Source organism: Boleophthalmus pectinirostris, unplaced genomic scaffold (genome assembly GCF_026225935.1).
Source record: "Boleophthalmus pectinirostris isolate CB_2022bp ecotype Guang Dong unplaced genomic scaffold, ASM2622593v1 HiC_scaffold_21, whole genome shotgun sequence".
Taxonomy (NCBI): Eukaryota; Metazoa; Chordata; class Actinopteri; order Gobiiformes; family Gobiidae; genus Boleophthalmus; species Boleophthalmus pectinirostris.
In genome coordinates, this window is record NW_026571175.1 from 3,592,610 (window position 1) to 3,614,321 (window position 21,712).

The 21,712-nt window shown below is 39.0% G+C and overlaps 1 protein-coding gene across 3 annotated transcripts; it reads right to left on the bottom strand.

Moving 5' to 3' along the window:
- Positions 1–20,915, bottom strand: thrap3b (thyroid hormone receptor associated protein 3b). Of its 3 annotated transcripts, XM_020923773.2 has the most exons (15): positions 20,780–20,915; positions 20,537–20,681; positions 14,129–14,277; positions 10,340–10,705; positions 9,653–9,827; positions 8,559–8,764; positions 7,396–7,668; positions 6,633–6,872; positions 5,741–5,865; positions 5,425–5,536; positions 5,263–5,338; positions 4,636–4,781; positions 3,616–3,847; positions 3,175–3,324; positions 1–2,554 (listed from the first exon to the last, which is right to left on the bottom strand). In XM_020923773.2, the coding sequence occupies exons 3-15, from the start codon at positions 14,254–14,256 to the stop codon at positions 2,342–2,344; spliced, it is 2,442 nt and encodes an 813-aa protein (XP_020779432.2). In that variant the 5' UTR covers positions 14,257–14,277; positions 20,537–20,681; positions 20,780–20,915; the 3' UTR covers positions 1–2,341. The 3 variants fall into 3 exon arrangements, with proteins under 3 accessions (XP_020779432.2, XP_020779433.2, XP_020779434.2); XM_020923774.2 differs by lacking the exon at positions 20,780–20,915 and having other exon boundaries at positions 14,138–14,277; positions 20,537–20,773; XM_020923775.2 differs by lacking the exons at positions 14,129–14,277; positions 20,537–20,681; positions 20,780–20,915 and adding an exon at positions 12,085–12,242.
- Between the last annotated feature and the right edge of the window lie 797 nt (positions 20,916–21,712).

A 21,712-nucleotide genomic window follows, 5' to 3' on the forward strand; every position in this document is an offset into this window, starting at 1 on the left:
TCAAATCAAAGAAAGTTTATTGAAAATTAAAAGACGAGTACTTTGAAAGCGGTCGACGTAAAAAAGTGTCAAACTAAAGGATTCTACAGTAACATGCCGTTTACATTTACAGAGCAGCACTGTCAACAATCACCAACATTTGTTTAAAACACCCACACCTCTGGCTCGTCCCGCGCTCACACGACGCGTCCAACAGTGGTTTCAACAAAGGAGCCGTTTCTTTTCATTTGTACAATATTTTATCTTCATTTGTGTTACTATTTTTCATAAAAGTCAAAAGTAAATCGCAGAAGACAGACCTATGAGATACAAAGTGTAAGCAAAAACCAGTTATAGCTTTGAGTCTTCACATTTTGAACTGAAGGTTACGAACATGCACAGGATTTACCATGGAGATCAGCGCGAGCGGTCTGACTGGACACAGGAATGGGCCAAAAGTGACATTTTAAAGCTGAATTATTCAAGTTTTTTTGAGTGAGTTTGTTAAGAAGATTTGAGATGGACAGATAATATGGAGATGTTTTTCCAAGGGAAAGTGTGACAAAAAACACTTACACCTTCACATGAAAATCTAATATTTGGCAGTAAATTTGAAAAATATCTACGTCTAACCTTCAAATTTGTTCTTGATTTTGACAAGACATTTTACTTTTTTTGCCTTGGAGTGGAGATTGTCACCACCAGGCCAACTTTCAAGTCAGATCTGTGGAGAGGCACCCCCGTTTATAGTAACAATGCAATGTTTTCTCAGTGTATTTTTGAATTATAACAACTCTAATCGAATTATAATTTTGAAAGAGTTTACTTAGTTCTTCTGTTTAGTCCTGGTCTAGTCCTAGCTATTAATTATATTGGCTTGAATAATTGATATTTTTTAAGGTGATTACAGAGTTAATTATAATAAATTGTCCACATTTTAAGTGGAATTGCATATGTGAGCAATATTTTTTGTATTATGTTTTTAATGTCAAATTGACCGTATTTTCCACACTATAGGGCGCACTTAAAAGCCTTTAATTTAATCAAACAACTGTGCACCTTATAATCCAGAGCACCTTATATATTAATTTATTGGGATGTCTTAGTACAACTTTAGTAAAGTACAAAAGCCACTCCAATTGAAGTATTACGGCTCCCGTAGTCAGGAGCATCAGGAGTAATACATACTGTGATTCCTTTTAATATCAAAATGCACCTGTCAAGAGACACACTTACAACGCCCACTTTAAACTCAAGGCTGTTATAAAGTGAAAGTGTGAGCTGCGTGGGAGCAGTGGATGAGAAAAGGAGAACACACATTCACCAAGACAGAGAGACAGCGCCGAGCCACTTGCGCCACCGATCTGCTGATGGATGGTAGGCGCCTGGGCTAAGGATCAGTATCAACTTGTGAATACTCTAACAAGCATCTCAGACAGTATTTTTTTTACATGTTACAACTGAACAAAGATGAGAGTTATTGTGAACATGTTAAATAAAGTTTGACTGACTTATCTAACTGTTGTGTTTTGTTTAATGCGCCTTATAGTCTGGTGCTGTTTATATGTGAAAAAAATTTGAAAATAGACCATTCATTGACAGTGCGCTTTATAATCCAGAGCGCCCTATAGTGTGGAAAATACGGTATTCTGGCATCATAAATAAACTGATTCTATCTGCAAATCTGCAAAACAAATCCACCAAAAATTTTACTTTTTTTTTCTCTGATCAAGGCCCAAGATCACAAAAAAAAAGGAAAAAAAAATAGAGATGACTCCAACAAGCAACATTCGATGGGGATTCTAATATGTTCTTTGCCTTTCTGTACATTTCTTGTTGGAGAGTGTCACGTGGCTCTGCTGTGGTGAGTGATTTGTCATTTTGCGTTTCAATTCTATTACTCCTCATCATAACTGGACTTAAAATGTGCACAGCTTCAAAATGTCTACAAGGCAGTTTTGTACAGTGTCTCAAACCAGGTGCAGTGAATAATCTCTTATGATACAGGTTTTAGGGGGATTCTCAACATTTTTCTGATTTGACAGAAGTTTTGACATATAAATTCATGTGTTAAGTTGAATTGGTGTCCAGCGCTACTAGAATAACTCCATATTAAACCACTGGAGTTGTTCAAACCTGGTTTAGTCCCTGGTCTGGTCTAGACTCTTAAACCTGGTCTAGTCCTAGGTTTTGTCTCGTCTCCAGTCTAGTTCTCAGTCAGATCTATGGTTTGTCGTCCTCCTGGCCTTTCCTGTTGCAGCCTTCATCGTGAATCTGTCCCTCTTCTACCCTGGTACATGTCGTGGGTCTAGTTTAGTCCAGGTCTAGTTTAGTCCAGGTCCGGTCTCGTCCCAGGTCGGGTCTATGGTTTGCTGTCTCCCGGGCCCTTGTCATCACAGCCTTCGTCGTGTATCTCTCCCTCCTCTCCGCCCTGGTACATGTCGTGGGTCCACTTGGGGCTGGTTCCTCCGGCTCCTCCTTTACGGTAAACGAATCTTCCTCTGCGGTTTGGGAACGCTCCTCTTCCTCGTCCGCGGTTGTCCACCCACGTCTTCTCTCCGTCGCGGTCATCGTGCTGAAAATACAAGCAGAGCTTTACGTTAGTGTTCTGTTCATCATTCTAAAAAATGAGCCACAAAAAGCACAGCTGCCACAGTAATGAATCATCCAAATATATCTACAAGGTTCCCGCTCTTTCACTGACAACATGTAAAAACTTTTCCATGACTTTTTCATGACCTAAAGTGAATTTTCCATGACTTTACAGCTCCTACATGTGTAGAACTGAGCATACTTATAAAATAAATATGAAATGTGAACTCTTTCCACTCACCTTATGGTTTGAGATTATAGTTTTTGAACATTCAAAATCCTGTCAGTGCATTTATTTTCCTCTCTTTTAAACAAAAGACGTAGATGTTCAGAAATAAACATAATAGTCTGATGAGAACTTAACAGAATGCTGTAGTTGTGTGAAAGAGATACTAAAACCCATGACTTTTCCAAAATTTTCATTGAATTTACAAAATTCCAATGACATTTTCAATTTCCATGACTTTTCCAGGATTTCCTTGACCGTGGGAACCCTGAATTTATTTTTCAATGGTGAAAAGTACTAAAAGTGCCCATAAACAAGAGCAGTTAGAGCAGTTTTGTTTTGGTAACGTTCAAATGACTGTACTGTCAAAAACTGACCAGGTAGTACTTGCGGCTCTTGGGTGTATACTCTGGGTCCCACTCTTCCTCTGGGGGGCGCTGTTGTGGGTTCATGTTGGCTGGGTTTCCATTACTACTGTTGCCCTGGTAGTTGCCCCTGTTCCAGCCTCGGCCTCGAACTCGGGGAAACTACAAATTTAAATGAGAATACTTAAATATAGCAAAAATGATGTTTTTTGTGTCAGAAATAAATCTGAATTTTATTTAATTAATTAAATTTATATTAGAAGCTCTAGTGCTGTCTAAATTCTAAATGTTCAGACTGTTTAAATTCTGAAGGAAAATGTCTGATATACATTTATTAGTCTGGAAGTAACAGTGTGTGATTAGATCCCCTGATAAAAACTACAAAACAGAAGAAAAAGTACATTCTATGTTTCACCTGTGTAAAAGCAAAGTAAGTGAAGTGTTTAAACTCACAAATCCTCTCCCTCGTCCTCGGTCCATGCCGTGGCCCTCGTACTCTCGGGGCCCGCGGTTGTCCCCGGGGCCGTAGCCGTGAGGGGGGTACCTCTGGTGGGGGTAGCCCTCCTCTGGGTGCTCCATAGGGCCCTCGCTGTACTCTTTGCCCCTGTACGGAGGAGGGTAAGGGGAGGGAGAGGAGGAGGATGAAGAGGAGGAGGGCGAGCGGTCACGCTTCTTCTTTGCTTTTCTGTGAACAAGAAAACACATTTAGAGTGAACAATGGATTTCAGCAGTGAAACTGACAACCCAAATGAGAGACGCATGTGAGGCTCATTCTGGTTTGACTGGAGAATCATCCTGAACCAAAACACTAAATTATGACAAATAAATGGTCCATCATGTCCAATGTTTTTGTCAATAAGAATAAATCAGCATTATAACTGTGTGTTAAAAGGTAGCTGTTTATCTCACATCTGTGAACCCAGTTAGATCAAGTTTTAATCTTACATACATTCCTTTAATAAATGATTTAGCTTTTAGGGAACCAGAGCACCTCTGGGTTATTATTAGTCATTGGAGTCTGGTCTACTATACGTTTCACTACATGTAGTTATTGTTAATGACATCACTGGGCCTTGGCCGTGTTGTCTCTAAATGCTCCTAAATCTCTCGTCTTGTGGTGGCACTTCCGGTTAAATGAGGAGCCCATTCATTCCAGTGGAGGATTTGATAACAGTTTTGCTGCTCAGATATGAAATAAAGTAAATGTAAAGTGTTCATGAAGAGTGTTCGTGTACACCACCAAGTCACACTGCACCAGTGTCTGCACCGATCTCTGGGAGGCTTTAAAATCACTTTGTAGTCTGTGTATACTATTGGCTTTAAAGATCAGCAGCCCCATGCAAAATAATACAACCTGGATTATTTTGATAATGCAACTTCCAGAATAAGGTAAATCATTTTGCACCAAATCTGCAACACATTGGTCTACTGGCTTGTGTTTCTGTCTGTAGATGGCGCCGTCTCTTCACGTACTTGGATTTCTTGTGGTGTTTCCCGGCCTTCTCCGAGGACCTCTCCCGGCTGCCTCCAGGACTGCGCCCTTTTCCAGACAATCTCTTTCTGCGCTCAATGTCCAAGCGCAAGTCCATCACGTCTCCTTTGAACTTTTTACCTGTCTCCTATTTAAAAAATAAATACATACAAAACAATCCAAATCAGTAAAACGTGTCCTGTTGTTTAAACACATGGGAAATTCAGGCACAGAAGCAATCAAGCCCACCATTTTCACTTTATTTGCCAACTTATTCAATAGTTATATTTAGACCTTTGGGGAGAGAACAAATCTGGCAGATACCGTGTAAGAGTAGCTGAAAATGAGTAATCGACTGGTAAAACATGTTCCTAAAACCATGCATTTGTGGCTTGATTTTGGTCTTTAAGAGAAATACTTACAAGGAGAGAGAAGCTTGGTTCATCTTATTTTCCTTTTATTATTCCTTTGGTTGGATTTTATCATATCAAATACCATATCTCTCTGGACTGGCTTTATTAAACACACTCTTAGACTTAGACAAAAGCGTCCTTTGAAAGAGAAGCAGAGTTTCTGAACACGTGTGCTTTGGTTTATGTTTGGGGTTAGCTCAGTAAAGATCAGGTCACCTTAAATCCGCTCTCCTCCACCTCCTCAAACAGACTGGAGTGACGCTTAAACGCACTGGGCGACACGTCAATTCTCCTGAAAAAGAAACACACAGGTCAGTGATCAAATTAAAGGTGTCCAGAAAAGTGACTTGTGACTCCACTGGGTGTGCTTGTGTTTACCTGTGTATCTCGGGGCTCTTTCGCGGCTTCATCAGTTCTGCCTCCTCGGCTTTCTTTTGGTACAGAGCAAACCTCTCACTCAGAGACATGTCTGCAGACGGGAAGTGCTGAGCTGAAACAGAAGAGACACAAAAAACGTTTAAATGAATGAAAAGAAGAAACATCAATGTGTTTTTGAGCATCTAAGGAGAGAGTAACAGGGGCCAAGTGTCAGACACAACACAAGTGTCTTGGGCGAGGATCGAACCAGTGAACCAGTGACTCTTACCAACAGCACCAACAATAATGCTTTGAGAAAGGGCGCCCCCTGCAGTACCTTTGATGTAGTGCACGATGGACACCAGGTGCTGAGCGAACAGCTCCGAGGGGCTGCGGCGGCTCCCCTGGATGTGCTGGAAAATGGAGCGGAACTCTGCGTCTTTCTTTGATGGAATCACGTCCCTGAAACAGAAGAGAGTTTAGACACAGAGGCAGTGAAATGAAGAGGGAGAGACACAAACACGTAGACAGGGGCAGAATGTAAGGCCAATAAGTATGCAAACATGTTCACAGGAAATGACAATGAGTGAACTAGTTCAAGAGACCCTCACAGATACTACTTCCTGTCCAATTCTATCGCTGTGGAGTTTTTGCAGAGTCACGCTAAAATATTTAAAGATGAAGCAGTGGACAGTGAGCTGTGTGTGGATGTTACTGACAGCAGGTCAAACACCAGAGGACACTTCTGTGTTTGGAAAAGGAGATGTTTGTGTTTCAGTGCAAACATTAATGTTGATTCTGAGGCATAATAATCAAAACAACTGCACACAAACCTATGTCAAAAAAAAAATCAGACTACAATCTAGAGCTACAATCTATTCAAATTAAAGTCAACTTTTTTATATGTATTTTATGCTTTTAGGCTCAAGTTATCATTAGCTTTGAGACACAGTGAGATAGGATAGAGTGCTTTTATGCAAAGCTTATCACAAATCATTTTATTGTCAGAGAATGAGGAGGCAGGTGCTAGTTGTTGGTGGCATTACCATGAGGGCAAACTCTGCTCTGCAAGTAGTGAAAAGTGCTCATCAACTTGTAGTGAATTGCAGTGAATAGTTCAGATGCTCTGAATGCATAAGGTAAGTGAGGAATAACTCTGGACCACTGCAAACTGTTTAAGTTCTGCTTTTCACTTTTGAAGACAGCTCTGCTGTTGTCTTGATTTGTACCTGGGTAGTTCGTCCAGCCCCATGGAGCTCACTTTCTGTTCAAACTCTTCTCTGGAGGCAGCCAGTCTGGGAGGGGAGTCTGCGCGTGCAGGGAAAGCTCCGGGGAACAGGGGGCGCTCTTTCTCTCTCGGGGACGGGCTCCTCCTCTTCTCCTTCTTCTCTTTCTTCTTCTTCTCCTCCTTCTTGTGTTTGCGGCGGTAGGGCTCCTCCTCTGGTGCCCCCTCTGGCTCATCTGGGTCTCTGTAAGCAGGTTTGCACAATATGAGAAAGAGACAATATTTGATAACTGTTTGTTATTGTGAATGGAAAGCACCGATATGATACTGTATCGATATCGGCACAGACATTAGAACATTTTAGGTGGATTAGACATGAGATATTAGTTCAAACAATACCCTTTTTTGGCCTGTAAATTATAAGAAGATTTACTGCCCAATGTTGGCCCAAAACATCTCATAATATTAAACGTTTTTAAGGCTGTTCTGTCATGACTTTACATTTAAATGATAAATGACAGTTACTAAACACATTTGTGCAACGCCGTTTGTGTTTAAAGAAAATTGATTATATTGTCAGACTCTGCCTGAGTGTTGGTTGATATCAGGTGTTGGCAGATGGTTTAAGTCAAAGTTTCAACATCAGTATTGAAACAGAAAAGTTGGATCAGTGCATCCCTGACGATATTTGAACGTACTTTAAGTTTATTTAACTTGTGCTTGTGTAAAGACTGTTGCCTCATTGATATTCCTGTGATATGTATTACCTGCGAGCCTTGTCTTTGATGGGGTAGGCGGTGGGATAAGCTGGCTCATCCCCCCACTTCCCAAACAGTTCTCGGGCGGAGATGCTGCTCTTCACCCCTCCCTCCTCCTCGTCGTCTTTTAAAACGTGAGCCTTGAGGAACTCCTCTTCTCCGGCGTCGAAGAAGGGCAGCTCTTTGTCGTCCTTCTCACTGAACGAGCTGTACAGATCTCCCTTAGCTTTGTCCACATCTGCGGCATCCTCCTCTTTTTTACCTTTATTTTCAGCCAAAAATCTGGAAGAGAAGAAATACAGTTTTAGCATCTGGCTGGTCACCTGAACTGTTTAAATTTGGGGAGTTTAAGACTGAAATACTCATTTTGATAACAGAAATGGTTTGTCTTCCACACAACCATTACATAGCATAGCAGTAAGGGACTCTGGTAATGTGTCAAGTATATCTTAACAGGACATTTTACTTCAACAGGCTATTAACTGTAACACATATTTGGATTATTGTTTTTGAAAATGCTATATTCCCTGAAAACATTTGCCATCACAACAAAATCAGCAAGCATCCTCTTTACTTTTTTCTAGCTAAACTGTGTAAAGTGTTTTAATAGCATTCTCTACAGTTCTTTTGTTTTTGTGTAGTAATTTTAGCACAGACTAGATACATGTGCAGCTTCTAGTACTGACACAGCACTGTCCTCATTACAAACACAAGCTGCAGGGGCGGAGTTTAGGTGTTTAGTCCCACTTACATACACTTGACAGCTACCATCCACTGTCTGTAAAGTCTCTGAATAGAACCTGGTATGACCCCAAAAAGTGTAGCTGTAGATATATGCACATTTGTATTAAACAAACCTAGAGTTCTGCACCTTACCTTCATTTTGAACATTTAAACATTTCACATTTCAAAAAGAACTCACGGTGTGGTAAGAATACTCACGTCAGAACCACCGTCCTAAGAAAATGGGATTTCAAACAACCTCCTCTCAGAATATTTTCAAATCACTTAAAATCATGGCTTTAAAATCGGGATGTTTTTCCATTTTAATTTGTATTCTTCCAAGGATCTTTGACATTAGGCTAAAAATTAAATGTAAAGTCGGTTAAGACATTAGAGACACATTGAATAGTGTATGAACAGTGGAGGAGAGAGGGAGCGAGCACACATACTTCTTGAAGGCGGCTGATATTCCTGCTTTGTCACTAGGGGAAGCCTCCTCCTTTGAGAAGAATCCGAATCCTCCGAACGCGGCGGTCTGAGCGGCTGCCGGAGGTGACGGTTTGGGCGGAGACACAGAGCCTATGGTCCTCCACATGGGACCCCCAGACCCTGGGCCCTTGTTCTCTACGCCAGAGTCTTCCTTCTTAGCAGCAGCCTGAGAGAAAAGGACAAGTTTGGAGTGAAAAATAAATAAATAAATGCTTTTGCTAACTTAAAAGGTGCTGTACACACTCTTTAGTGTCTTAAAGTGTGAAAAACTGGACCACTACAAACTGAGTGAGTTCTAAGAGTTATCCTTTAATATATGAACGCTGGAACAATGTCTTGAAGAGTTCAAATCTTTATCGCGTGTACATTTTCTTTGCAATAATAGGGATAGGGATTTAGTTATTTTAGGTCAAATTTGAGCAGCAGAGCGTTGCTATAGAAGTTACATTTTCTAATTATTGCATCATTCTGCTACTAATTAGTTGCAACTCAAGCCTTTTAATGACACTGTCCATTTAAAAATGGTTTAAAGGAATTATCCTGCATTATTTTTATTGTGTCAGTGGCATAAAGTAGTTTCAATATTATCGTTTCCCATCATATTTCTCTGCAGCTATATATCATGCTTAAAAATGTGTGATCTTGACAGGTCTATAAGCACTGTTACGGCTTTGCCTGAAATGTTCCCCAGAATGGCATTAAACGTGCCCATCTCAACTGAAACGAGATGAAATGATGCCACTGGGTCATGTCATAGGCCAGATCTGTGGAGAAGAGGCCCTACTCACAGTGCGATACAATTTCTCTCCGATCCATGGGTTTCAGAACTATGAAAAATAAGGACAGCTGCCATGGCGATTAACAACGTAAAACAAAATACAGCTTTCAAATGATTCTGAATGGTAGAAAGTCCTAAAAATTTGGCACATAACAGAAACTGATGTGTGTGTCCATATTCTAGCACCCAAACTCTGCCAAACAGTACACCCAGCAGAAAACACTGACAGATAAGTTGATTTAAAAATACAAACATCATTGAATAACACAACGTTACCTGTGCTCTGTCAGGGCTGGAGGGTTTCGGGCTGGTCTCATAGTCGATCCACTTTCCTCCTGAGGCCTTCTCGATGGCACTGCCCTCCGGTCCAGGTTTGGCCCCTGGAGACTCTGCCGGCTTCTTATGGTCCTTCACAGTTTTACCTTTGCGGTGGTGAGACGATGACCGAGACCTGAGGGAGGACAGCGTTTAAAGAAAAAAATACCAAACAAGTGTCTTAAGTCTTAAAGAAGACATTATGATTTATGTAGCTATATAGTTACAAAATATAACACCTGTGGATCATTATTTAATATTTTGGACATTTTAAAATCTTAGTATCTGTAAATAACTCATTTAAAAGACAGAAGTTCGGTGTTTTCTGGTTGAAAACTGTGGCATTGATCTCAGCCTGCCTTCAGTTAAAGTAACAATCAAAAATGAACTTTACACTTAAATAAAAAAAAAAAAAGTATTTTACTGGCATGTAAAATCATGCGTTACATGTTTGCGTAACGTATAAACATCCAACTCTTTCCTGTTTCCATTTCACTCATCAGTCTGTTCAAAAAGAGCACACAGAGGCAATGCAAAAAATATCTGAATTGAATATCGTATCAATACCAGCTGATTCCAATACCAAAGAATCTGTATCAATAGTGTGAAGAACATTTAAAACATGTTTTTTGCATGTAAGTATTTTACCTGGATGAGTAGGACCTGGATCTTCTGGACCTCCTGGAGCCTCTGGAGGAGGAGCGGTCTGAGTACCTGCTCCTGGACCTGCTCCCAGATCTCTTCCTGGAGCGGGAGCGAGAGCGGCCTCTGCGCGGGCTGTGGTCTTTGTCGTGCCAGCCGCCTCCCTGCCAGTTGGACTTGTACCCATACCCGCCCCCACGGTTTTGGTAGTGCCCCCCGCGGTGGTGGTATCCGCGGTTACGGCCCCGGTAGTGGAAGGGCCTCCGGTAGCCGCGGTTGTATCCACGATTGTAGCCTCCGCGGTTGTTCTGGTAGTCCCTGGACGGATAGTTCCTGTAGGACGGAGAGTAGGAGCGGGAACGTGACCTGGAGCTGTGGAAGAGAGAGAAGATAAAGTTAGTGTGGTCATATTAATGTGGAACTAAACACCTAAACTCCACCCACAAGCACATTTCAAATAAAGTTGCTAAACTGGACAGTACCTGGAGGACTAAAGGGCTAAAGGGGAGAGTGAGGGGGGAGGAGGGGTGTGGTCTGTAGACCTGAAGGAGAGCGTGAGGGGGAGGAAGGCTGTGGTCTGTAAACAAAGGGTTAGTGAGGGGGGAGGAGGGGCAGGGTCTGGAGGTGTGAATGTTTCCACAGATATCCAGTCTTAAAGCTCCGCCCCTGCAGCCAGGTGTTTGTATCAGAAACTCAGTAACTGCAGTGACCACAGGGAGCAGCACACATTTTGAATGCAAATCTGCAAATTTACCTGGTTGGCACTAAAAAAAAGACAAGGAACAATAGTCAATGCTACTCAAACAGCTTAGGAGAAAATAAAAGTACATTTAGTTCCTTTCCTTAACTTTTCTGGTCAGTGACCTGCTTGTCTCATGAAAATGTTAGAGCTTTACATGGAATGCTCCTCAGTATGATATATACTCATTTTTAATGTATTCAAATAACACATTTTTATTGCTCGTCTCCATGGAGATGACCAAATGTTATGCCTTTCAGTGGAACATTTCAGGTAAAAACAAGCAAAAAAAAAAAAGGTTAGGTGTGCTTAGCATCCATGTAAACAGGTTATTCTTATTTGTCGCAAGTTACTTCAGGCTTTAGGCTCATTACATCTTCAGTTACAAATCCTCTGACTCATCCTCAGTAATCCTCAGTAAAAAAACTGACTGCACATCTCTATGAAGGGTTGCCTTATTTATTTTCATCCATCCATCCATCCTGACAATAAACAATTCCACAAAGCATATGAACAGATCCTTCTATCTGGCTGTATTACTAAAAAAACATCATGCAGAAAGCCTTTTATACATGTTTTACTTCCTTCTGTCATTATATTTGTTTTCTTTATGTGACATACATAAGATGATATACCAAAATAAAGATGCACATATTTATTCACGTGTATTGTAAACATTCTAAGCTTCAACACCAACTCTTGTCAGCAGAGGGCAGTGTTGTCACTCCTTCGGCTTTTACTGGCACTAACCCAGTTCTACGGCGCTGCTCCTACTTCCTGGTCGTGATCCTGCAACATTCTCTCAACGAACATTTTACTCTTGTGCAATTTCACAACTTCCAACTGCTAAATGCAACCACAACCACTCAGAACATTTGTCAAATACAGAAGCCAGAGATTTTAGTTACTACTCAACTCAAGTCAAAAGTATATCATTTATAACTCAAAACTATAAATCAATCCAAGTACGGAGCTCGTGTCCCGATAAGACTGATAAAGTGTGTTTGCTTACCCTTTGGTTTTCATTGGGACAAAAAGAGTGAGTTAATGAGGTAGTAAAAGTGCTAGATTCCAGTTTGAAAAAGACGTGAATGAACAGACACAAACAAGAGCCGTGCGTACGCTGCTGTTGTTCATACACTGAGACGGAGGGAGGAAGCGAGAATAAGGGAGAGCGAAAGAGAAAGGAGGAGGGAGGGTCAAAGGACTCGAGGGAGGGAGGGACGAGGAAGAGAGCATAAGAGAAGGAGGGAGGGAGAGGAAGTGAAGGGGGTAGGGACAGAGAGAGAGAGAGAGAGAGAGAGACAGAGAGACAGAGGAAAAGAAGGGGTGTAAGAAAAAGGGACAGAACGAGGGAGGCAGAAAGAAAGGAAAAGAAAGAGGGGGGAAGAAAGAGGAATGGAATACAGGAGGGAGAGAAAGGAATAAGGATAATAGAGGGAGAGAAAGAGGGGGATAGGGATGGAGAGAGAGAGAGAGAGAAAGAGGAAGAGAAAGGGGTGAGAATGGGAGACAAGGAGAGAGGCAGAAGAAAAAGAGGGGGAAATAAAGGAATAGAGGAAGGAAGGAGAGAAAGGGGAGAGAGGAAAGGAGAAGAGGAGAGGGGGAAAGGAGAAGGTGAGAGAAAGAAGAAGATGGAGAGAAAAGTAAGGGAAAGAGGAGGGGGTGAAAGAAAGCAAAAGGAGGGTAGAGTGAGGTATAGGGAAAGAGAAGGAGAGAAGGATGAGAGAGGAAGAGAAAGACAGTGGTAGTTGCTCAGTGTTTTAGAGAGACAAATGCTCACAGGGCTCAAGGTACAGGACAAAATATACAAGGATTACATGTTCTAACAGGTCAGGAAACAACTTCAGTATTTGATTTGGTGTTTTCAAACACACACACACAGACACAGACACACAGACACACAGACACAGACACATAACCATTTGACAGTAAAATGAGGAGAATTTGTATCAATAATACTTAACCAAGTTATTTGTATAGATGATTTAAATTTTTTAAGGTATGTGCTTTAATCTTTTTACAATCTTTTTATTTGCATTTTAAATGAAATAAGTATGCAGCTTTAAGCTTCTGTGTCACACTTGTGTAAACTTTAGAACAATTTCGTAACTTTATTGTCCCAAAGGAAATTTGTTTTTCAGGCAGCATGCAATAAATACAATACACAATATAATACATAACATCAATTTATATACATCTATCACATTAAAGTGAAGCGTTGAATAGCCAAATAGGGTGTAGTACAATAATAAGTACCTGTGTGTAACTGTGTACAGTGTGCATCTAATTATAAATCATCATAAATCAGTCTGAGAATCAGGATGTACGTGGTTAGTATGGTAGTTATTAGCAATAAATGTTTTCCCATCACAGTAAAGTCAGGTAACACACCTCTATCTGCGGTCACTGTCCAAACAAGAAGTTAAAAATGATGTTTAAGAGGAACTTCCTCACATGCACATTCAGAACGTGTCGGTCCATTATTTACAATGGGAGTTATACTGAACGACACACATAAAACAAACATTAAGTAAACATAGAATAGGATGTGTTTAAAGTGCACTGTGTAACTTTTCTGGCAGAGGGTTTGCCCACTTGCACGTTCCACAATATGGCATTCAACTTGTTCATCTCTATGGAGAGATAAAGTCATCAGATCTGTGGAGAGGTGAGCCTGCTTATGTTAAGTATACATGTTTTCTTTTTGGATTTTTTCTTTCGCAATAAAACAGGTATAACTGATTAGAATAGATTTGTTTAAAGTCACACGGTGAAAAATTCCACATAAACAAGAACATCTCCATGGAGACAAGCAGGCTGCAAAATTCCCAACAGAAAAGTTTTGCAGTACACCGTTAAAACAGAATATGATCCTATGGGTAATACATGTCTAAGATTACAGTTAATATCACTGCAAGCGTGATCTTGAAAAACTGGCACAAAGTTCAAGATCTTCTCAGTCAGTAGAAATAAACTAAGGTGAACATGTAGAATTCTACAGAGTGGATATAGGTAAGAAAATCCCCAAAAAGCCCTCATGACGTTGTACATACTTAACTGACCTGTAGCGGCGCTTCCTGGACCTGGATCTGGACCGGCTCCTGGAGTGGGACCTGGAGTAAGATCTGGATCTGGATCTGGACTTGGATCTGGACTTTATGGGAGACTCTGGTTTAGACATGGCTGATGGTTTGTTTCACTCCTAAAACAGCAAACAGAGGAAAAAACCTTATTGAACCCATTGGAAATATGTGGGTCTCGCAAGATGGGACTTTTCATAACTTTCACAGGTCATCACTTACTTCCTGGTTTGCGGACAATAAAAATGTTTAGCACACAGCAGTCTCATTTTAACCCCAAGAGCTGCTTTTACAATATATCGTAGATTTCTAGCAAAGAAATTATACTTCCAGGGAGACAAGCTGGCACACCCTCCACCTGTGAAGCTGCATAGTGCAAATTTAATCTTGCCCCTGAATAGATCTATCACGACTATATCGATTTATCCTTCAATATATGAAAGCCGAAAAAATAAAATTAGGGGTTCAATATTTATCATGTATACATTTTCTTTGTAAAAGTGGGGAGATTTTGTGTATTTTTGTTAAAACACAATAAGATTGAATAAATAACTTCTTCAGCTAATTATTTATTTATTCTGGTTTTTTATATGTGCATCTCAAGTCGTTTAATGATGCTGTCTAGTTAAAAATTTACTAAGATTTACATAAAGTGGTTTCAATCTTATCTTTTATCACAGTACACCTCTGTCCCAATTTATGGAGCTTCACTGACAAATACAATTGTTGACAGGCCCATCTCTACACTAAACACAATCACATGCTCCTGGTCTTCACAAAGAGTGTGGACAGCTCACAGTCCATCACAAATATTCATCTGTCATAAGCCTCAGAGCAGCAGCTGTGGAGCTCAGACGTTCAGCTGGACTAACGCTGCACTCTGGGACTTTTATGGAGGACATACACGTTTAAAAAAAAAAAAAAAAAAAAAAAAATCATACGGTCTAGTGCTTTTCTGTCCAGCTGCCCATCTGCCATCTTTTAGAAAAACAAACTTAGGGATGGTAACTTCAAACCAGGAAATTTTTAAAAAAACTGTCACCTAGACTAAATCTGAATCTTCCAAATAGTCTGGCTCAAATTCAAGTCATTTTGGTCTTAAAATATTAATATTAACCAACTCTACATATCCTGTTTTGTTTTTTTATTTCGCTATTTTGTCCAAGAATCAAGATATGAACCTTAACGAACAAATCAAGCACCTTCTTTCACTGAGGTTAAATGCCAGCCTTGATGAGCTTCATTTGACTGAGGCACAACGCTATGGGTGTCATCACGCTCTCTTAGACCGCTTCTTTTATCATCAGACCAAAACCACAGCAAAAATATATTACAACTATTGGTGGTATGAAGCAGCTTTGACCCTGCCTGGCCGAGGAAGCTGGTCTCTGGGGCACACAAATATTCTTCATGGAAATACTTCACTGGGGAATCACTTGTTTTTCTCGGTTTACGCTTCATTAAATGTGCAAGTTAAGACATGCAGGTCTCTTTTGACTAAAATAACAACTGTGCCAAGAAACCAGAGGTGTTAGTGCATACAAAAGGTGTCAAGCTACTTACAGTACAGTATTTAATTATAGTTTTAGCACATCCCTCTTGTTACGAGAGGCTATTTGAATAAGTCACGCATCATGTTTTCTCTATTTTCTAAACATTGACACAATAATCAAAAACTGTAAAACTTTTTATAATTAATCACGTCATTAAAATAAGTGGCAACAAATCACTTAAAGGTGTACTCTAACATTTCAAATATTATTGTCTTGTAGAACGTCACAGTGTCATCTGCAACCCGGCAATAGTTACTCCTAAAATTGTAATTATTGTGAGAGGGCTACTCGTTGGTTTTCATGTGAATTACAGGAAAGTACACAAACTAATCTAATTGTGATGTCTCTGAGGAACACTGTGGTCAGATTTGCGATTTATAATGTCCACTTAAGACTGAAATATGAACTGGCAAAGTAACAATCACATTTCCAAACATGTTTGTACAGATCTAAACTACAGGGTTAGAGGTTTTTATGCAGAATAAGGACATTATGGTTATTAAAAAATTGTAGCCTTTGTGATTTACTGATTGCATTTACATCTGATGCCACATGCGCCGTGGGGCTGACTGGTGTAAATGTGGCTGATATTCTACACCATCACCATTAGTCTTTCACTTATTGTTCTTTGTTTGACTGTTAAAGAAACCCGAGAGCCCCAGTACTGACCCCTGTGGAGCCTCTTCTGTTTGGACCTATTGTATTTCCAGTTTACAAAAGAGGATGTATTCAAATTAGCAGGGAGACACACTTCATTATTCATCCGATTTGACTGTTAACAGGAGGACAATCAGTGAATTAGACTTTCACAGATGGTGCTCTGCAGGTCTTAATCAAGATCACAATTCAATCACAATATGATTTTCTCATAATTTCCAACATTTAAAACTGTAGTGGCTTTCTATTGCTACAAGTTCTGTGCAAAATCATGTAAAAAATTACTTCAAAGATGGTGAGAAAATTAGAGTAAAATTCTCTCTGGCTGTTATTACATGGACACTCTTATCTGGGCGGCAGTAGCTCAGTTGGTAGAGTGTTTGTCCACTGATCTGAAGATTCAAATCCTGCTCTCCACATAACACATCATGGGTTGAGCGGTCAAAACCACTGACTGGTGTGATTCCAGTTACCACAGATGAATGCTGTCGTTGTGTCCTTGGGCAAGACACTTAACCCACCTCACTCCCTTGTTGTAAAGTGCTTTGAGTGCCTTAAACGAGGAAAAGCACTATAGAAATATGTGACCATTTACCATCTGATTATTATACGATTTATAATATTATATTAATAAACAACAATACTTCGGATTTCCTTCTGATGATGGTCAGAATTAGTATTTGTTTGCATGTCATTTAAATAATCTTAAAGGAACTCATATAATCCAATTTTGTAGTGCATGCAAGCATAGTCACTGTCATATCTGATCAGTGTTAAATATAACAAAACAATAAAAAAAATTAAAAATTAACCACACCACATTAATACGTCAGGATTATATCTCTTTTTTCAGCCACTCATTCACTCACTTTCATTACCTTTGTTTACAATAGCATTCTTCTTTAGTAAATAGTCAGAGTTGCTAGAGTCACACTTACCTAAATCCAATTATCTGGTTGGTTGACTGTTTAACTGCTGTCTGCCATGGAAACACAGGTTTGGGTTGTAAATTATACATGACCTACTTTCTGACCTTAGTGTTGTAATTTCTTCTGAGACTGACAACAACGCAGTAATGTGCTCTTTTCTGTCAGGTGCATTCGATAAAATAAGAAATTAAAAGAAAAAAATAAACACAACGCAGATTTAAAGCCAGCCACAGACTTTGAAAGCAGCTTGAATGCAGGAAACGCCTAATCTCCATCTTTCCCAGCATGCACCGAGAGATAAGTTAGAATTACAACTAAACAATGACTGACTGAACAACTGTCCACTGAAACCTTTCAAAAACACTGTATCAAAAGGTTAACAAAATGGCTACAAGACTGTTTTTAAGTTTGATCCGACTGTACGAGTTAATGCACATTTGCACACATTTTTGGTTTTTATTGCCAATTCATTTAAAGGAGACAACGCACCTTCTTTCATTGTAAATTCATGTTAAGTCAATGGAAAATTCAACAGTAAAAAAAACTCTTGATTTAAAACAACAATGGGAAGTGAAACCTTACTTTTCCTATAATCACTAAAACAGCATCTTCAAGCTATGGCACTGTAACAACTTAACAAAATACAGATCACGAGAAGGCGACTCAATTTGTGAAACTAAATTCTAGTGGCTTTTAACAGGGAGAAAAGTGTTCATATTTTGACTGCAATAAAAAAACATTTATTCTTGAAGAGTCTTCCTAATGATGTGAGGCAGAGAATGTTTAAATCCACACTCAGAACTGTTCTGTTTAGCTGTGCATAAGACTCACAATAATTGCTACATCGACTTCTTAAATAACTTTCATTATATTTAATTATATTTGGATTATAATTCTATCGTTGGGGACCTTTTTCTTTGCACCAGTGGGACATTTTTGGTTATTTTTCTGATCCGTGATTAGGTCTGAGATGTAAAAGGTTGAATTATGAATTGGTGTATCATTGTGAATCATTATAAACTACAGTACGTATATTGCAGACTTTTTCCTTGTCCTACTGGCAACACTGTGATTATTTTTTGTGCCACGATAAGATCTGAGCTGTACAAGGTTGAATTATGAACTCCTATGATTCATTATAAATACAACCAAACTACGTAAGTGTTGCATTCTGTTATTCGTTTATTGCAGCCAATCTTTTTGGGCAATATTGCACATTTAGAACACTTTTTGTAGATAATTCTGCTTTATTGGTTTGGTATCAATATTATAATTTATCGTCTGTATTTACTTCAGCAATGTATCGCACTTCAGAATTTGTTATTGTGACAGGCCTAGCTGTGCATATGATCGAAAGGGTCTTATGTAGCACTCTTTTAATTTTGTAATGATTATTTGTGGTTTTACTGAATTCTCTGTATTGGGATTGTAACGGTACTTATTAATCACTTGCACTTGCTTGCCTTCATGCGAATAAATTACATTCATTACAAAATTGTTATTGGCTTTAACAATACATTTTGAAAAATAATGTATGTACAACGTAGTTAAGCCAGTGGTTTTGTGGTTTCATTTTTTCATTTTTCATCCTAATAGACAACTCTATTAGGATTGTAACTGGGTGTTATTAAGACGTTGTCGATACAATACACAGGCAACATTAAAATACATATCTCGATACAGTGAACTTTCGATTTGATATATTTCAAATCGGTTCAATACGGTTCAATAAAATATACTTCTTGTGCAAAGTGAATATGAAACACCCCCATTTTAATAATCAAAAATAGTGAAAAAGCCAAATGTGTTGCACAAATGAGTTTCCTTCCTCTAAACAAGCAACAAAACTGTAGCTCTGTAACAAAATTTTGTAAAATATACAAAAAAATACTCTTATTCTCAATATGTCAATGCAGCAGCTCACTATATCAATATTCTATTGTTTAATGTGATGACAATATGTCAATATTACTTATTAACTACTTGCACTTGCTTGCCTTAGTGCAAATAACTTACATTCATTGCATACTTCTCATAGGCTTTAACTATACATTTAGAAAATAATGTATATTCAATGCAGTTAAGCTGGGTTGTGCCATGTAGAGGTATGCAAAAATATCAAAATATCGATATATATCGTACTGTTTAATGTCATGATACAGCATCGATATTGCATGCTAATGTATTCACATATTGCCAAGAGTATTTTTTGGTATATTTTACTAAATTATTATTTTGTTACAGTGATACAGTAATTTTGTTGCTTCTTTAGTAAAAGGAAATTTGTTTAAGCAAAACATTTGACATTTTCACTGTTTTGATGATTAAAATGTTTGTGTTTCACATTCACTTTGCACAAGATGTGGTTTAACAAAGACTTTTAGTACCACAGCCACAATTTAGCCTTTATTCTTACTGAACAGTATCGAATCAATTTGAAATATATCTTACTGAATCGTACTGAATCGTAAGCTCACTGTATTGAAATATGTATCGTATCGTGGCCTATGTATCGATGTATGTATGGTATCGGCATCTTCTTAATGATACCCAGCCCTAGTGCCCTAAATACCTTTATGGCCCCACAGGGTGTAAAAAGTTCTTTATAAGTTACTGATGTGTTACCTCTGGACCTGCTTTTTACCAAACACAGAGCACAGCACATTTAACAATTAAAATGCAATGAAATCTATTAAATCCGCAAGACTTTAGGGCTAAAAACTACTAAAATGTTTAAAATACATTCACAATGAGTTAACAATGAATGAACTGAACGTGCTACTGGGGATTTTCCGTTCAGAACAAATGCAAACCAAAATTAACAACAATATTCATGTTTTAGCAACATTTAAGAACACAAATGGCCTTTAATAGTTGCAAATCTAAAACAAAACGTGTCCCATTGCTTAGTTGTAGCTTAACTCAGTTCTACTTCTTGGGATTAAAAAAATTTAAATTTCGTCGTTTTTACTTAATCCAGCGATCAAATCTGCCAAATCAAATGCATTATCTTGAACAAAATCTTTAAATATAACAGAAACACATATTTATCAAGTCCTGTAAGAAGATTTAACACCACTAATTCAGTGACCACGAGTCCTGCAAGGTAACGCTAGCTACAGCAAAGAAAACGTGAGGAAAGCGCTAACGTAGTAGCCATTTTACGTCCTCAAAATCCACGCAAAACCCATGAAAATATACAGTTAACATCTTATTTTAACACATCTTGCATGATCTGTTACCTTTCCACGTTTGCTTCGGTCCAGATGTGGTTTCGTTTCGAGAAAGAAGAAGAGAAAAGCGGCCGATGTAGCGTGCCTAGTCTGGTCCCTCCTTCCTTCCTTCCGTTAGCCACTCGTGCTAACCTGATGCTAACGCGCTGCAAACCTACAAAACAGAAGCAAACGGCGTATTCACACTGCCACGATCGGTCATAATGGTGCTAAATATAATCCACGGAATGTAGAATTAAGCAAAGACGTTACCAATAATGAGAAATGTACGATTTTAGAGCAAATAAAGCCGAAAGTGGGTTCCGTTAAAACAGAGCGCCGCCGATAGCTCCGCTGCTACGAGCTAAACAGTGAAGTCACGCGAGAGTAGAGGCGCGGTTTGAGAGGTCACGTTTGTTTGTGGAGAAGTGGCGAGGAACGGATAGAATTTCTTTTTAACTTGTTTAACCTGTTGCTCAAACCGACACTTAGTTGGTTTTACAGGCTCTGTTATAGAGCGAAAAATAACATGGGGTGAAAGACGAAAAAATGATATATACAAAGAGGCCTTGCTTTTGGTTGTGCCATGAATAACTATTATAATATTATCAGTGTTGGGGAGTAACAGATTACATGTACCGGCGTTACATAATTATGTAGAAAATTATGAGTAACTGTATTCAGTTACAGTTACTGTTTCCATGAGTGGTAATTGGATTACAGTTACTTTATTGAAATAAATGGATTACACGGCGGTATTTTCCTGTTTTCACATTTTGGGCTAAACCAGGACTAAACCAGGTCTAAACTAGGACCAAATCAGGACTAAAACCAGGACTAAACCAGGTCTAAACTAGGACTTAATCCAGGACTAAAACCTGGACTAAACCAGGTGTAAACTAGGACTAAACTAGGTCTAAAACCAGGACTTAATCCAGAACTAAAACCAGGACTAAACAAGGACTAAACCAGGACAAAAACCAGGACTAAACCAGGTCTAAAACCAAGACTAAACCAGGTCTAAAACCAGGACTAAACAAGGACTAAACCAGGACACCAACAGTAGGTGGACATAATTTAAAGCAGCAGTGATCTCATATAAAAATAATTTCTCTATCAATAATATTTTTAATATTAATCAGTTAAGTAAAGACTGGGCTTTTTATTGTCTTTAAGCAGACTTATCTTATGTTCAGATTTCCTAGT

Coding starts and splice junctions, on each gene's coding strand:
- thrap3b (XM_020923773.2), bottom strand. CDS start 14,256: ATGTCTAAACCAGAGTCTCCCATAAAGTCCAGATCCAAGTCCAGATCC. Junction 9,828..10,339: donor TCCAGGTCCTACTCATCCAG/GTAAAATACTTA, acceptor GTCCTCCCTCAG/GTCTCGGTCATCGTCTCACC. Junction 5,537..5,740: donor CATCGTGCACTACATCAAAG/GTACTGCAGGGG, acceptor CTTCTGTTTCAG/CTCAGCACTTCCCGTCTGCA.